This window comes from Rutidosis leptorrhynchoides, chromosome 11, assembly GCF_046630445.1.
Source record: "Rutidosis leptorrhynchoides isolate AG116_Rl617_1_P2 chromosome 11, CSIRO_AGI_Rlap_v1, whole genome shotgun sequence".
NCBI lineage: Eukaryota > Viridiplantae > Streptophyta > Magnoliopsida > Asterales > Asteraceae > Rutidosis > Rutidosis leptorrhynchoides.
Genome location: NC_092343.1, coordinates 128225186 through 128242841, shown reverse-complemented (window position 1 = coordinate 128242841; position 17656 = coordinate 128225186). Strand labels below are relative to the sequence as shown.

Genomic DNA, 17656 nt, shown 5'->3' with positions numbered 1-17656 from the left:
CTTTCTTATAACGAGACGAAAGCCAATCAAAAGAGGTTAATACAATCGAATCAATAATATGAGATTTCTTGAACTTGTTAGGATCAAATATCTTGTCGTTCCTGAATCGCCAAAGAGTCCAAAGCGTTGCATAGCACACAGATTCCAAGATGATCGTTTTCGTAGGAGATTGGAAGTTCAACATAATCCATTGCCATAATTCTTCAACGGTTTGCCACACGGGAAGAACAATATCTAGCCACGAAGCAATGTAGCACCAAACCTGCATCGCTATATCACACTCAAAAAAAACATGTGTGAGATCTTCCACATTATTTGAACACGAAGAGCACATCAAATCCAAGGAAGTCACAACCTTCTCCAACAGGTTGCATTTATCCGGTAACCTATTAAGACGTGCCCGCCAAATGAAGAAGTTAATTTTGGGGGGGACAATCTTGCACCAATGAGTAGGCCGGTAACCTATAATCATCAATCGCATAATCCCGCTGAACAAACTCACTTGTTAATGTACCATCAAGGAATCATTAATCTTACTTTTTTAGAATGACAACTTTAACATCGAATCCTCTCATTTGTCACTCACACACCCTTTAGAAAGAAACTCCTTGCATCCATCGCGCAAAGCGTATGCGAAATGCTTTAGGTTAACTGCTTGGCCCGCACAGAGTAAGAATACCAGAGGCACAACCTTGGAGAAAACTCCCCCCCCCCCCCTCGGATTTGAACATGCACCTATTTTTTCAAGGATACGGGTCCAGAACCAACTGAAGCTTTTTACTAAACAACCAATAGTTCGGTGGTGAATCTTTAACCTTACTGATCCCCTCCAACTCCATAACAATCTTTCTAAAACTAGTTATGATATCGTGTTCATTCAAAGAAGAATGAACTTTGAATTCAAACACATTTACATGCTTGTCGAATTCTATAAATCTAAAACTAGTTAAGTGTTCTTTTCATGGAGGAGATTGGAGTTTGGAATAAAAAATCGAACCTTCGATTATATCTCACAGACTCACACTTGCCGACACTTGCCGAAGTTAGCTCTAAGATGGAACGACAAATTTAAATTAGTTTTTTTTTTTTTTTTTTTTTTTTTTTTTTTTTTTTTTGAAAAACAAGAAAATTTTTATTAATCACGAGACAAAGAAACACGAGATATGAAACACGAGAAAAATACACAAGAGATACAACGGACTATGGTTGCAAAGGAAGCAACCTTTTATTTACATAGAACTAACACGTAAGATAGACGGACGGGCAACTCAACCACGTTAACCAATCGAACTTTTTTCCTTTCGACCTATGCGAGATCCATTCAAACGATTTGATTTGCATTTCGTTCAAAGCTATTGATGAAGTCCACGATTTGTCACGAAAGATTTTGTTATTTTGTTTTTTTCAAATGTAATACATGCACACCCATTCGATCGCTTGCCAAATCTTTTTTCCATAAGCGGTCATTGAACACGATGCATTTCCTTTCAAAATTTCATTTACACTAAGATTTGTGAAGTTACCGAGATTCCACCACTTGAAGATTCTAGACCATACCTCCAAAGCGTGAGAGCAAAATACGAACGTATGATCCACCGATTCCAAGTCGTCATCACAAATGGGACATTAAACACTATGAAGATCGATGCTCCTTTTGTCAAGTTCAACCCGAACCGGAAGACGTTTCAAGAGAAGACGACATACAAATATTTCAATTTTTTTGGGTACCAAATTGTTTCTAAGAGTGATTGTTGAAGTGGAGCCCGAATGAAGCACCACCTCATCAATAATATCCGAAAGTTTTTGACAGTAAACATGTTATCACTTGGAAGCTGCCAACCCCACTTGTCGCCTTTATTTGGATCGAACCTTAAACTATTTAACATGGAAATAAGGTTATCTAGTTCACCCATAGCCCGACCACTAGGCTCACGTGTCCAGTTCCAAACCAGCTCGATTGATGAACCGTCTGACTTGACCCTGTTACCGATCAGCGTGTTCTTCTTAGCATCCAGCCTGTAAATCCTCGGGAATAACTCGCGAAGAGTACTGTTTCCAGGCCAAATATCATGCCAATATAAGGTTGAATTTCCATCACCAATTGTCTTGACAAATGATTGCTTGAACGGAATATTAAGATTCTCCAACGAATAACCCGCAAGAATAATTTGTTACTACGTATTTCTCAATAACAAATTAGTTTTCAACATTGATAAAACGAGGTAAATCAAATCTTTAGCTCTTTGCTCACCTTTTTAGCCAACTAAACATTTACTACCGTAGCATTCTTAAAGAATAAATCAAAAGAACAACTTTGTGTGAAATTTACTGCTTTGGCAGAGTATGAGAACTTGAACCCTTTCATTAAGTTTAAAAATAAACTTAAATTTGTTAAAGATAAGCTCAAGTCTTGGCACAAAGATTTTTTGATTACTTGTAATCAAAATAAGAGAAATCTTTTATCTACTATTGACCAAATCGATGATCAGCTTGTTAATGGTGGAGATAACATTGAATTATCGGTGCAACGTATTAATGCTTTAAAAGATCTTGCTTCAATCAACAAAATAGAAAGCATGAACCTGACTCAGAAGAATAAGAAACTTTGGAATAGTTATGGTGATGAAAACTCCTCACTTTTCCACTCATCCATTAACAAGAAACGAAAAAAACTAGAAATCACCAGTGTGCTCGATAACGGCTCTTGGGTTTCTTCTCCAGATCTCGTCAAAAACACGTTTCTTAAATTTTTCAAAGAAAAATTCACAAATTTAAATACTGTGAAATTGAGCAGGCCGAGTTCTCATCTTCATCATATGTCAGACGAGATGTCGAATGGGATGGAGATGCCGTTCACTGAATTGGAAATTAGAAAAGCAGTTTGGGATTGCGGTGACGACAAAGCTCCCGGGCCAGACGGGTTCTCTTTCCGTTTTATCAAGTTTTTTTGGGACCTTGTAAAGGAAGATGTTTGTGCTTTCGTCCATAACTTTCATGCCTCGGGATACATTCCAAAAGGTTGTAACTCTTCCTTCTTTACTTTGATTCCCAAGATTGATAACCCGCTTTTTGTCAAAGATTATCGCCCCATTAGTCTCATTGGCATTCAATATAAAATTCTTTCTAAATTGCTTGCTAATCGGCTTTCGGTTGTAATTGGTTCCATTATAAGCAAAGAACAATCTGCCTTCATCAAAGGTCGTCAAATCCTTGACGGTCCTTTGATGATTAATGAAATCATAGATTGGTGTAATAAGAAAAAGAAAAAGGCGATGCTCTTTAAAGTAGACTTTGAAAAGGCATTTGACTCGATAAGTTGGGATTTCTTGGTTACAATGCTTTCTAATCTTGGCTTTGGGCGTAGATGGATTATGTGGGTTAAAGGTTGTCTCAATTCCTCTTTTGCGTCGGTTTTGGTTAACGGTAGTCCAACCGAGGAGTTTAAAATTGGTCGTGGTCTCCGACAAGGTGATCCTTTGTCTCCGTTTCTATTTATTATTTGTATGGAAGGCCTTCATGTGGCGATGTTGGATGCTATAGATCAAAACTTGTTTAAATGCATTTCGGTGGGTAATATTGGAAATGTAGTTAATATATCTCACTGTTTTTTCGCCGATGACGCTTTATTTATAGGAGAATGGAGCGACGACAATATTCGGAACCTTATTTGTATTCTCAAATGTTTCTTTCTTGTTTCGGGTCTCCAGGTTAATATTCACAAATCCAATATTATGGGGATTGGCATTCCTTTGAACGAACGTAATAGAGCAGCTAATGCCTTCGGGTGCACTCCAGCCACTATACCTTTTACTTATCTTGGAATCCCGATTGGTGCCAACATGAGACGCATAGAAAATTGGAATACGATAGTTAATAAAGTTGAAAAACGTTTAGCTAAATGGAAGGTGAATCTCCTTTCATTTGGAGGTCGTTTAACGTTGATAAAATCGGTTCTAGGAGCTCTTGGGACTTACTTCCTTTCTATGTTCAAAGCTCCTAAAGGAGTTATTAAGCGCCTAGAATCTCTTCGAGCTAACTTTCTTTGGGGTGGATCTAAGGAAGATCGAAAAATCCATTGGGTTAAATGGAGTGAAATTATTAAGAGTAAAGAAAAGGGGGGTCTCGGGGTTGTGAGCTATGACTCTCTTAACAAAGCTCTCCTATATAAGTGGCGTTGGAGATATGTTACTTGTAGCGAATGGTTATGGGTTTCGGTTATCAAAGCTTCTCATGGTGAACAACGAGATGGGTATTCTCCTTTGGTTAACAAAAATGTCACAGGTTCATGGGCTCATATCAATCGAGCCATTTCTGATATCCATGTGCAACATCCTTCTGTTGGTAGTTCTTTATCTCTCAAACTTGGTAATGGCAATAACACTCTTTTTTGGTTTGATAAATGGTTAAATGGGTCATCTCCTAAGATTTGTTTTCCTCGTCTCTTTGCTCTTGAATCGGACAAATTTTGCAAGGTTAGTGATAGGCGCTTACAAGATGGTTGGTCCTGGAACTGGCGCAGACAAATCCGATCGGGTACCGAATCCCATCAGCTCAATGATCTCTTAGTTGCAGCTGCGAATATTCAAATGTTCGAGGCTACTGATGCGTGGGTTTTCAATCTTTCTCAACAGGGCACTTTCTCGGTTAGTTTACTTCGAAAAATTATTGATCAAAATGTTACAGGTAATCCGGCGACTTATTGGTGCAAATACATCCCCCCAAAAGTTAACTTTTTCCTTTGGCGTGCCCGCCTTAATAGGCTTCCGGACAAGTGTAGTTTGTTGGTTAGAGATGTTAAGATTGATAACGTTTTGTGCCCTTCATGTTCTACGCACGCCGAAGACTTCACTCATATTTTCTTCGAATGCAACATTGCATCTCAAGTTTGGACGTACATTGCCACTTGGACCCAGGTTGACATTCCCATTTGCAATACCTTTGAAGACTTGTTGAAGTGGATCCCTACAACTCATAAAAATTTGAAGGCTGCTACCAGTATGGAAGTAATTTGTTTCGCAACCATGTGGAATATATGGCGTTTCAGAAACGGGAACATTTTCGAGCCAAATAAATTTAAGAAATGTCAAATTATCGACTCTATTGTTTTATCCTCTTTTGATTGGCTTTCGTCTCGTTATAAGAAAGCTAATCTTAATTGGATAACGTGGTTACAAAATCCTTTACTGTCTTTGTAATTCTCTAGCTACTTGCTAGTTTTAATAAAATTTTCAGCTGTTATAAAAAAAAAAAAAAAAAAAGAACAACTTTGTTTAAGTATTCATTTGAATCTTACAAATAAATTTTATTATTTGTGTGTAGGATAAATATTAGTTACTCTATTATACAAACACATTGTTAGACAGTTAGACTATGATAAAACAATTCCCGAGATAATTGAGTTAAAAAAGCACAGTAATATACTTTTTTTTTGTTCACGGTAATATACTTTAACGATATACAAGAATTTTAACAAAATAATTAACGGGAAAAACACAAAAGTATTCTTAAATGATACAAGCTGTTTAACACAATGAGGTCAAGTGCAAGCAGAGAGAGTGTAGATGGTGTTGGTGTTGAAAAAAAATGGTGGTTTTTTTAGCAGTTTGTGATGGATGATTCGTTTCCTACATCCGTGTTGGGCATTAGGATTGGATGTGGTTCATCAAATGTAGATTCATATGAAATTATAAACCGGAAAGGTAAGATGTTTAACCGTTTGAAGGTGGATGGTGTTGTGGTTAAGCCGATTATTAGAACTCTGAAAGGTAAAGCGGTTAGACGGTAATTTTGATCATCTATTGATATTTTTGTGTGTGTTTGTCGTTTTAGGTAATTTGGTTGGTTTTCATGTTTTGGTTTGTAAATCTTTATTGCTCAAGACTCGGGTTTAGTTAGCTTGATAGGGTTTGTTTTCAGCTTTCGAGCCTTGTAGCGTATGTACGGCTATTTTGTATCCTTGTTCGTCTTTTCATTGATAAAAAGACTAAGTTTATGTTATCGTTTTTCAAAAAAAAAAAAAAAAAAAAATGATAAAGACCGTTAGTAAAAACGATCAATGCCTTTAACGTCAACCATCTTAACTCTGTTATTTCAAATCAAATCATCAAAATCATTATATTATATTATATTAATGTATTAATAAAAAGGAATGCTTTTTAAATAGAATCTTATCAACTAGAACTTTAACCTACAATTAGGCTAATCGTTGTGATAACTAATCTGTAATCACAAAACTAATTATCATCCTCATAATACTAAAAGCTACTCGTATGAGTTTTGTTTAAAAGCTTTTAAAAAGGATAAAAGCTAAAGATCTCAAATTATAAATTTATTACTGTATAATTTATACCTAGGACTAGGACTAGTATATGTACATTATATTTACAAATTAATTTAATCATTAATTTATTTACGGAGTATATTTGACATGAAATTGACATAATAACCATAAATGGTCTCATTTTTCCACAATGTTAATTGAATGAGTGGAGTATAAGCAAAAACACAATTTACCTAAAGTCACTCATTTCATCATCATAAATACCATCACTTTCTAACCTAATTTCCTTAAACAAACTTCACTTTAGATATTGTTGTAAAAACAAGTCAATGACATACCTATACTTCCAACATCAATTATTATGACATGTTTTCTAAATGTACACTATACAAGCAAATACCTTTCATATGTATGCACTAGATTTGCACCTAAAATGTTGGCCAACATATGCCTAAGATATATCACTGTCAAAAAAGGTTAGGTACGTTTAGTCTCAGCAATATAACAAACATACTATCATATATACACACACACACACCAAAGGGTCATTGGCCCAGCGGTATCGAGGTGGTCTTTCTAACCACGAGGTTGAGGGTTCAAGTTCTGCATAGGACAATATATATTTCATGTTTAATTAGTGTAGTGGTGTGTGTAAGTTTGTCAGCGGTATCGAGGTGGTCTTTCTAACCACGAGGTTGAGGATTCAAGTTCTACACAGGACAATATATATTTCATGTTTACCAAGTGTAGTGGTGTGTGTAAGTTTATAAAACTAAACCATAAGATATATTCATTAGTTTCAATGATATTCTTCGCTTGCATTCGACGAAAATTTACAAACATGTGATAAGAACATCTATTCGATTTACTTCTAACCTTTAAGTGTTCGTATTCGTATAATAGTTATAGTTATTTACATACCTGTGATAAGAACATTTATTCGAAATCTTGTACAAGAACTATTTTTATCTTGCAAGTTGCAACATAAGCCCATTAGGCCCAAGATCCGTTGTTTAGTCTAGACACATGGTGACCCGATTTCAAAATTCAATTCAAATATACATTTACTAGGCACTTTAATCGGAAGATGAAAGAGCCAAACAACTGATACAACCAAACAGTATATGAGTTTTTAGTAGCTACCATTAATTTTCTTATAATGTACTTCGTGTTACGCAAATCATTGAATCGCGATACTTTATGTAGGAGATTTAAGTGATCAATTAGTAACTAAAGTTTGCTTCATCATGTTTAAAGAATGGTTTCACTTGACTGAAAACCAAACAAACCGAAAACCAAACCGATTAATACCTTGACTGTGACCTATGCATTGTCCGGGTTATAAAAAGAAACAAAATCTTGTGGAAGCCCCTCCCAAAAGCATTATCATCACCCTCTTATAAACAATCTAATAATGTTGCCCCCCTCAAAATAATAACTTGAAAAACAAAAGGGATTACATAATGCAAGTGTGTGCTATTTTTAAACAGATACATAATATAATTACTTGTGTGTTTTTAGATAATAACTTACCCAGTTATAGTGAGCCGGAGAAAGTATCATATCACTAGTATAACAATAATTACAGAGATTCATGAAGACGAAAAATCCTATTCGTTTTGACGCATTACTCCCCCTCCAAAGACAGTGGCCAACGCCAACAGGGTAGAGGTGGCAATATGGGCGGGTTGGGTAACAGTATAAAAGCACTTGATTTATTCCGGTTGATATGGGTCATGTTAGGTTGATCCAAATTAGTTTTCATCCTCAACCCATTAAAAGAAATAATAAAACTAATAATTAGTTTTAATAATTAATAATACTGCAAGATCAATGAAACCATGCTGTTATACCTCCCATAAACTCTTGTTAGTTTCCAAATATATAAGGGTGCCGTTTACTTAATATTCCCTAATTCTACAACTTCTGTAGTTCTATAACAAAGTTACAAATAAAACAGAATCCAAATGATTTATAATAAATCATGTTTCTGGATTAATTAAAAACACTAGTTATAATTATTTGCTATCAGGGTCACCTGGAAGATGTAAATTCCAGTTACTTGGACCAGCTTTACGCTCCCCTCGTTTTCTCTTATTCTTTGGAATTTGGAAATCTGAAACCGTACTTGATTTGAGAGCCGATTGTTCTTGAGTGATGTCATCTTTTGTTGCAGTGTCGGAAACTATTGCCGGGTCAAGATGGGCGCTTTCTTCTTCTTCACTTTTAATTTCTTCCTGCTTTACTGTGACTTGGTGTTGGCAGTTTCTTAAGCCGTGCTTTACTGCTTCTGTAGTTTCGTCGTGTAACGGCATGTTATCTAATATCTGCAACAACTTACGAACATTTAAGATTATACTTTATGATCTATCTAGCACATAATCTCTTTATTGTCGGTATTAAAAGAGATACGGATATCTGAAACTAATAAATGATACAAAGATGTGGCGAAATCGACTGGTTGGGTAATGGGTCAAAACATGTTGTTTGGTACAAAGTAAGAAGTACTGGCGAAACGTGTTTGCTAAAAAGATAAATTTTGATACATCTTCTGTGTGTCAGATATTATCAGAAAAATTATATCATAACAGTACCTGCACAATTTTCTGTAATTATATACTCCGGTAGATTACATGCATTGTCAACACACTTGGTTGACTTTACAATCTATTTGACACTTTGAGCCATATGAAAATTTTATTATTACCTAACTATTCCTATATTACCTGTTTGACCCATATGACCGTCTTATTATGCAAACAGTAAATGACTAAATGTGTTGCCATAGTAAAAAAAAGGGCCTTAAGGTGTACAAAAGTTGATATTAACTTCAAGGTTGCAAAAATCGCTACTCGGGGGAGTACTCGGTCGGGACTTTTTAGGCAGTACTCGGCAACTCGAAGAGAACTTAAATGTTGACTAAGTTTGACTTTTACCGATTTTGACTGACTTTTGACCAATTTTGACTATTTTCCCAAGATTTGGCCGAGTTTGACCAGTTTTGACCGAGTTTAACTGAGTACTTCCCGAGTACTCCCCCCAAGCTGCATAAACGGATTACTCGCCGAGTAATTCCGAGTTCAACAACACTGATTAACTTGTAAAACGGACATGAAATAACTTACATTTTCACATGAATCTCCGACAAGCGACTGATGTTGAGTAACATCAACAGACGATAAGGTCCCAACTGTGCTTTCAATTATATCAGGTATATGAAAAGCCTCATCAAAGTTTGAAACTGCACGTTCAGACATACCTAAACCTTCGATATCAAACTCTGAGTTAGAGAAAGCAGGACTATGAACGGCACTTGTCTGTTCATCAGCGAGAACAAGATCGTTCAAATTCTCAATTGCAGGAAACATCTGAGCATTTTCAGAGATGACCGAATCAAGTTGAGCTTTAAATATGTGAACCCGGGTCTGTGCCATATCGATCTTTTGAAGAAGGTGCTCCATTTCATTATCATTGTCTTCAAGGAATGAGCAATTGGTATGCATGTCAAGGCCAAGCATTTCCTGACTAGTCGTTTTTTGTTCTGTGAACACATATTTTAACCGAGAAAGAGCAGGTTAGATTCAACGTTCTAACAAATTGCTTTAACTGAAAATATATGTAACGGTTTGAGATAGAGGTGGCAATTGCTATTTACTTCCAACTTTCCAGTTTGAGTTATGATTTATTCCAACAGGTCACTGTTCAATAAATATACAATACCTAAAATGGAGATGGGCCAAAATTTATGAAGCTATAAGGCATATAAAAATGCATGCAACCTACTAAATCTGTTTATGTGTTGTAATCATAATTAACATGAAATCTACTAATAAACAGAAAGTGTTTCGGCTTAACCCAGGGAGTAGCACAAATTACCCATTATGAGCCTTACCAAACCAGTTCGGCCAACTCATTTTAAACAAAAGGCATACTCTTTCACAGTTGATTAATTGACCAACCACATATAATAGTCGGATAAACAAATGATCATAACACAATTATGGAAACATTTATGGTTTTTCTATTTAATGTAAAAGGAGCAAAAAAGAAAGTAAAACGCCCCATGCCTACAGGCTCATAGAGAACTTTAAAGTTGTGCCATTGCACCATGCCAAAATTTGTTTTAGAGAAGTGTAGGTGGCAACCCATTTAAGAACAGAACACAACACAACACAACACGATTATAAAAAAGTTATCCTATAATCTCTGTTTGCTGCTTAGATGGTTACACGCATACCAAGTCCATCTAACAAAATAGTATCTTATAAAGCAGCAGAGTGAGGTTAATACCAAAAGTAAAACAAATAGCAATCTGCACATGTAGCAAAACTGCAACTACTTTAGGAGTTCAGGATATAGTACACAATTTATATAACTTTACCGGGTTCATCAACATCATCCATCATAGCGACTTCATCTGCATCTGACCTCTTATTTTCTGAAATAAAAAAGAATATACAAGCGTCACAATTCTGGTCAAAAAAGTCGAAAATACCAAATCATACGGCACAATAGTGAATATATACATATACATATGTTATATATATACCATGGTAGGAGAAGAGATAATGCTGTGACATATATAAATCAACATCAGCTGTCTCTTCAATTCTCTTCCTTTTCCTCCTTTTCAGGAGTTTTCGGCGCCGCTTTTGGGTAGTATATGGCATTGATCTTGAACAAGACCCTACTGGAATAGACTGATTTGAAGCCAAGTGTTTTGTCCGATTACGGTCTGCTATCTGTTTAGCATATTTCAATGCTTGTGATTCGAACTGCTTTATCTTTAATTCTGCCCATTTACAACGCCACATTAAAGGACGTATAAAGCTTTTCCAGTGACTTGTCAGCCGCTTCTTTCTAATAAACCAAACAGAACCAACAATACAATTACATCACCACAACAAACTGTATCTTACCCATCCAATTAAGCAAGACATATATGGAAATAATATCTAATTAGAACATGAGCATAGCGTTACTTAACATATAGAATTAAACTAGAATCAAGTCCTAATACCCCTCGTTGGTTTTATAGTTGTTGCTTAGACATTAAATAGCAGCACAAGTTAAAAAACAAAGTTCAAGTAGTTTATTGGTTATGACCTAACTTGAAGCACAAACATAGTGACGTAGCACAGAATGCTACAGTCAGATAATTTGACACATATTGTCAGGCGTGATGCATGTGAGTAAAAATACGCGCTCTCTTGGGGTGACAAGTAGAGGGGAAGACCTCATATGTTTACTGTTAAACACGATACACTATCGTATTATCAAATGAAAGGAGTAATATCGTTCAACTAAAAAAGAATAGAAACTCCAAAATTGAGAAACTCTCTCAGAGTCTGTCTAATCAAATAATTAAACATAGCAGAACATATATAAACCCTAAGCTAATAGCCCCTATTTACACTAGATAACTCCAATCCTAAATCGATTAGGAAACTAATTACTAAATAGCGAAATAATAATGCTAAGCTAATAAAGACTCGGGAACTGGTTATTAGAGGTAATAAATAATAGACAATCCTAATGTAATATTAATCTGATGATCTCGATTGATCATGAATTCTTTCCGACACGTCATTCATCATTCTCCCCTTCTTGACAAGAAACTCGCCCCCAACTTTCCTTAGAAATTCTTAACCTACGTTTCCATGTCCTTTTTCTTCAATTCGCTCACACAGCTTAAAATAAGTCTGACTTATCGTCATTGATTTGACCCATAATCAGCAAATTGGTTCCTTCTGATGTTTGTACTTCAGAATTGTAACTTTCGACCAGTGGAACAAAGATCATTTTCACACCTACATCATGCCTATCTACTTTGATACTAACTAAATACCACCCATGAATAAAAGAACCTCATATAAATAAAATATCAATCTAACCTAAGAGCACTCACGTCATCAAACATACCTACGTTAACACCTTTATATATATAGAAATCTAGTTAAAAACTTGGTACTCATGTATTTACTTCTACCTAGGAACACCCAACTTGACTATTAAAGTATATACGCGTAACTCTATATATACACGTAATATATTAGTCTACCTAGAACACTCTACTCATCCATCCTAATTCTAGTCCTCCACAAATTCTTATCCGTCAAGAGAATATCATTCATCTCTAGCTTAAGTATATCCTCCCACTTACTAAATAGATAGATAATAATCCTTACTGATTATTAAATTAAACTAATAAATAAAAGACAATCCTAATCTAATATTAATCTGGAGACTCCGGATAGATCATCAATCCTTGTCCTACACGTCCTTCATCACATAGTCTGAAACTCTTAATCATATCAAGTTTAATCATACATAACACATTGCCAAGTTAAACATAGTGATTGTTAAAACGTCACAACAAACCATTACATTCATCAACTACAGTCTTCATACTTACTAATTTTGATTATCGTAGTCACAAACAACCTAAGTTTCTTCCAAACAGAGAAAACACAACATAAAAGAGTGCACCTCATTATCAAAATTTAGGTGATCTACAGGCTAGCAGCTAATTTGCAACACGAATACCAAACTAGTTATCATACAGAATCCAATTATAACCATAAATAAGTCCATAACTAGTCAAACAAAACAACTGTCACAAAATAAAAAATACAGAATGCATCATAGTAATCAAATTACATGTATAGGATCCTTCAGATGACTGATCATGCTCAAAAGTAACCTAAATTTCCCCATATGAACAACAATAACTCATATATAAAGCTGTTCCCAAATCATCAAATTAAATATAATTATGGTAGCTATCATTTATCAACTTTTATAAAACAAATATCCAGCTCTACTTATCAAATAGAATAAATATATAATCACAGATACATATAATTATATTATAATACTTGATTGATTAACTTTTCCATAATTTCCTAATTTGAACGATCACATACAAACTCAACCTAATTTGCTTCCGCACACACATATACATTCATACATATTGATATAGATATATATACACATATATATATATGTATAACGAAATAAAATTCAAACAAAATTACGCACCTGACGCGAAGAACACTGCCGAAATCATCAAACGAAGTGAATTTGCTAACATCCGTACACAATTTCGATTCAGCATCAGCATCACTGATTGAATCACAATCGTTTTGGTTTGTAGATGATGAGGTGTCAGCGAATGAAGATGAATAATCAGTTACGTCTAAATCGGTACCTACAGCTACTGCAGCTGCAGCTGCAGCTGGAGGTTTACTAATTATAGCTGCAGGTACTACTTGAGTTGTTTGACCACCAGGTGGAGGTTGGTGGACATCGCCGGAGATGACGTGGCGGTGGTCGGACATTGCAAGTGCAGGTTTTTGTAATGAAGAGTGGTGCTCCAGTTTTTTGAAAGATGGCGGCTTCATGCAACTTGTGAGCAACAAACCCTTACAACAATGTGACCAGTTGCAGTTTGGGTGAAATTACGATATTGTCCTTGAATGATGTACTTTTAGGGCATAATTGTTAGCTTACGTATTTGTACATAATCAGGTATTTTTATGATTAAAGAGTGATTGTTGTATTTTAGAAAAGTGAAAATCAAGTTTTTAGGTTAAATTTTAGCATATACAATCAATGGGAGAAATGAATGATAATTATTGACATGATCCGAAGTGGAATCACAAAACAAAAGAAAATAGATTTAGATTGGAATTTTGACCCGTCAACCTGTCATATTTGGACCAGACTTATACTTGACAATCATTTTTCGGTCTTATTTTTAACGAACTCAAATAGGTTGAGCCTAATTGAATTGGATCGGGTTTGAGTCGAGGCCCAATTTTCACCTAAATAATTTAAAATGAGATAAATCATACAATGAGCATTTAACTGAAGACTGAAATTGAAAATTGAAATTAAAACGCGAAACTGGAAACTAAAAATTGAATTTCAAACACAAAACTGAAAGCTAAAAAGCGAAACTAACAACTAAAAGCCGATATCTGGAACGCAAAACTAAACGTGAATATGAAAAATGAAACACGAATTGGAAAACTGAAATCTTGTTTGTAGTGAAGCGCAAAACTGAAATTCAAAAAGAAACGTGAAACTAAAATATGAAATTGAAATGCAAAACTGAAAGCCGGACGCGATCGTCATCAGTAGTCTCTAGCCTCCTTGTGTTCTCAAATCAAGCCTTGATATCCGTAAGTCAAGGTGTGTTCGCCAACACTTTTTTGGAAACACCGTTCCCTAATTTGAGGCGTTGCCTGCCTCACATCGGCAGGAACAAAATGATTCATGGAGGTAAGCGCACCAAATCTAAGACTAGTCATCAAACAAAATTCTTGTCGACCAAACCTCACCCTCGGTGAACGGGACAACCCAAATCAAAGATCATTGCGTTCGTCTTGGATTTCGACCCTAGATGACTGTCTCTTCTTCTTCTTTTGAATCATAATATTTACGTAGGCCTGGTCGTTCTCTATAGACAACACATTTAACCATGGCTCAAAAATATTATGCTCGAATCGTTCATGTTGTGTCAGGGTCAACTGGGTACCTATGCTCTTAATCAATTTGTTGCTACACTTTAGTGTAAGCTCGACCGATTTATAAACGTGAAAACAAACAACGACAACCATCAAAAACTATTTCAAAGAAAAGAAATACCACCTGCACACATCACGCACCCCACACCACGCACGTTGCAGCAATGCTCTGTGCGTGGTGCGTGCATGTTGTTTTTTGCCGGTTGATATGTTAACGACCCAAAAATGAGTTTCCTTTTATTTTACAAAACATAAGAACTAAACTAAGTATAAACAACATCAAAGACAATTTAACAGCAAACAATTGATTCGTAGCCTAAACGCACACCAAGTGTTCGACGAAACGTATGCAACAAATAACGAATATAACCAATGTAATATCGATTTTACCTGTTTCTTTAACATTGTGGGCGATGTGCCAAACCAGTTGCTTGATCAAACACTTTAATAAGTTGGATTTGTTAGCCTACTTATTGTGAGCTCATATGTTAGCCCATGTCCTATCATGTATTGGGCTTAGCCCACCTTTCTCTAGTAGGGTTTATGCCTTTATATTTGTAACGGTATCTTCAGATTATGCATCGACAGAAATACAATTGCGTCTTTACATGGTATCAGTTGCCATGGTAACCAAAACCCTATCCTTTTAATCTTCCGTAAAAAAAAAAAAAAAAAATTCCCAACAAAGTTTACACAAACAGATTCAATTATATATATTTCTCTTTATGTTTGTAGCATCGAGAAAATAAAGAAAGGAAAAGCAATTAAAGTCTTCCAAATCCATATGCTTCAGTCTTCGTAAGGTGTAATCCATATTATTTATATTTTTCTTGTGATTCTCTACACCACAATTTTATCTTGCTCACAATTTGTTGGAAAAGCCAACCAAATATTCTATCAAAGAAAAAAAAACGGAAGAAGCCAACCGAATAACAATCTGTTTCTTGTAATCAACTATTTGATTTTTATCTTTGTTATTATTTGTTGGTAAAGTGATTTGCAAATACCAAAAAAAAAAAAAAAGTACTCTTTTGCAATGGCAAACGATCAATTAGAGACGGAGTATTCTTCCCAATTGCTTGAGATCATTCAAGCCCATAATTGCTTATTGGGCTAAATTGGGCTAACTCAATCCATGTATAATATTCATGCATCTAAATACAAATCAGACGAGCCACTAAGGCCTGATTATTTTCCTGGTGTTCTTGGGCCTGCTCCACTTGGATCTATACCTCCGCACTCGACTTATGTAACATCCCGTTTTCACGTGCTTACTTAAAGGTACAAACTTAATTATTAGCACGTTTATAACTTGTTCGTTTATGTGATTAAATGAGCCAAAGTGTTAGTTCATGAGTTAGTGCATGTATATGTGTATATATATATATATATATATGTATATGTATATATATTTGAGAATGCGTGCGTGAGCGTGTATATTGATGTGTCGCGATGGCGTTGAGTCGTGTGAGACTAAGGGTTGAAACTTAGTCATGAATGGGAAGAGCAAATGAGGTGGACTAGTTGTTGGAACCTTAGTTTGTGTTAAATGGTCGAAGTGACCAGGATCAGGCTAATGCCGCGCCGCGACGAATTGGGTCGCGACGCGACAAAAAAAGCAAACCTGGATCAGAGATTGGGTTAAGAAAGGTCCATTTTCCCTTTATGTGTCGCGCCGCGACGATTATGGCCGCGCCGCGACAGTCCTGCAGTTCTGATTCCGGTTTTAGCTTAAATTAAATGACTTTGAGGGACAAAATGGTAATTTGACATGTAAATCTGGTGGGAGCATTAACTCTCCACCACACATCCATTTATTTCATTTTCATTTCCATTTTCTTTCATATTTCTCTCCCAAAACACAAAACCCACCTAGCTAGATCTTGAGATTTGAAGTTGGAGATTCATGAATCAAACCTAGGAGCGAGATTTAAAGTTGTTCCTTGTGTCTCTAGCTACGCGTTGATAGTCTCGGTAAGTTCTAACTCTAAGTTTGAGTTTTTATTGGTTAATGACTAGGGTTTTGGGTACTAGTGACTTGTATGACCCATTTGAGGGTAAAATGGGTGAGTTTGGGTTATGTTGTTGTAATTAAACCCTAATAGCCATAATCTAGGGTTTTGGCTTTGTGATTTGAGTTTGTAAGTGTCAATTGGTGTTGTTAGTCACTAATGCACTTTAAGATTTATGAAAGAAGGGTTAATGGGTAAGTTTGACTTGATTTGTGAGTTTAAGTGAGTTAAAATGGGTCAAAATGTACTAGTTGACCTAATAGGATGAAATGGGTATGGATTACCCTAAGTTTGTGTTAATTGAAGTTAATAGACTTTAATTCACTAGTCTTAGTGATTAAAGTCGAGTCTTGGCCATTTATGGGTGGTTGTGAGTAGTGGAGTCATTGAATGCAAATTGGGATATTAAATGCTCAAGTAGGAGTATTCTGGTTAATCCCACTAGTTGTGAAATTGAATGTGCACTTAATGATTTAGGTACATTGCATTGAAGCTCGGAAGTGCTAAATCATCATCCTTGTGACAAGGTGAGTGGAATAATTATATGTGTATGTATATAATTTATTTACTTGTGGGGTGTGGGTTTAAAGTTCGTTGTTGACGATACCATACACTAGAGTATATTGTGTTGTGATGAGGGTTTAAAGTTCGTTGTTGACGATACCTCATGTATGGAATTAAAGTTCGATGTTGACGATGCCATACGACTATTGTAGTGAGTTGATGAGGGTTTAAAGTTCGATGTTGACGATACCTTATATGTGGGTTTAAAGTTCGGTGTTGACGATACCACATTAATGTAGGCGAATGGGGTTTAAGTTCGATGTTGACGA

At 35.6% G+C, this 17656-nt stretch overlaps 2 protein-coding genes across 3 annotated transcripts; one reads left to right on the top strand and one right to left on the bottom strand.

Annotated features, from left to right (window-relative positions):
* The first annotated feature begins 445 nt into the window (after positions 1–445).
* On the top strand, positions 446–5195 carry LOC139874933 (uncharacterized). The gene is made up of 3 exons (XM_071862323.1): positions 446–457; positions 546–669; positions 2341–5195. Exons 1-3 carry the CDS (start codon positions 446–448, stop codon positions 5193–5195), a joined length of 2991 nt encoding a protein of 996 aa, XP_071718424.1.
* A 2933-nt stretch (positions 5196–8128) lies between these two features.
* On the bottom strand, positions 8129–11136 carry LOC139877709 (uncharacterized). Of its 2 annotated transcripts, none has more exons than XM_071865134.1 (4): positions 10830–11136; positions 10662–10718; positions 9406–9821; positions 8129–8616 (listed from the first exon to the last, which is right to left on the bottom strand). In XM_071865134.1, the coding sequence occupies exons 1-4, from the start codon at positions 11092–11094 to the stop codon at positions 8299–8301; spliced, it is 1056 nt and encodes a 351-aa protein (XP_071721235.1). In that variant the 5' UTR covers positions 11095–11136; the 3' UTR covers positions 8129–8298. The 2 variants fall into 2 exon arrangements, with proteins under 2 accessions (XP_071721235.1, XP_071721236.1); XM_071865135.1 differs by having other exon boundaries at positions 8129–8607.
* Positions 11137–17656: the final 6520 nt, after the last annotated feature.

Excerpts from the sequence above, each read along its gene's own strand:
- LOC139877709 (XM_071865134.1), bottom strand. The coding sequence starts at position 11,094 with ATGTGGCGTTGTAAATGGGCAGAATTAAAGATAAAGCAGTTCGAATCA. Across the intron at positions 10,719-10,829 it reads TTATCTCTTCTCCTACCATG|AAAATAAGAGGTCAGATGCA; the intron begins GTATATATATAA and ends TTTTTATTTCAG. Across the intron at positions 9,822-10,661 it reads GGATGATGTTGATGAACCCG|AACAAAAAACGACTAGTCAG; the intron begins GTAAAGTTATAT and ends ATGTGTTCACAG.
- LOC139874933 (XM_071862323.1), top strand. Across the intron at positions 670-2,340 it reads AACTGCTTGGCCCGCACAGA|AGTATGAGAACTTGAACCCT; the intron begins GTAAGAATACCA and ends CTGCTTTGGCAG.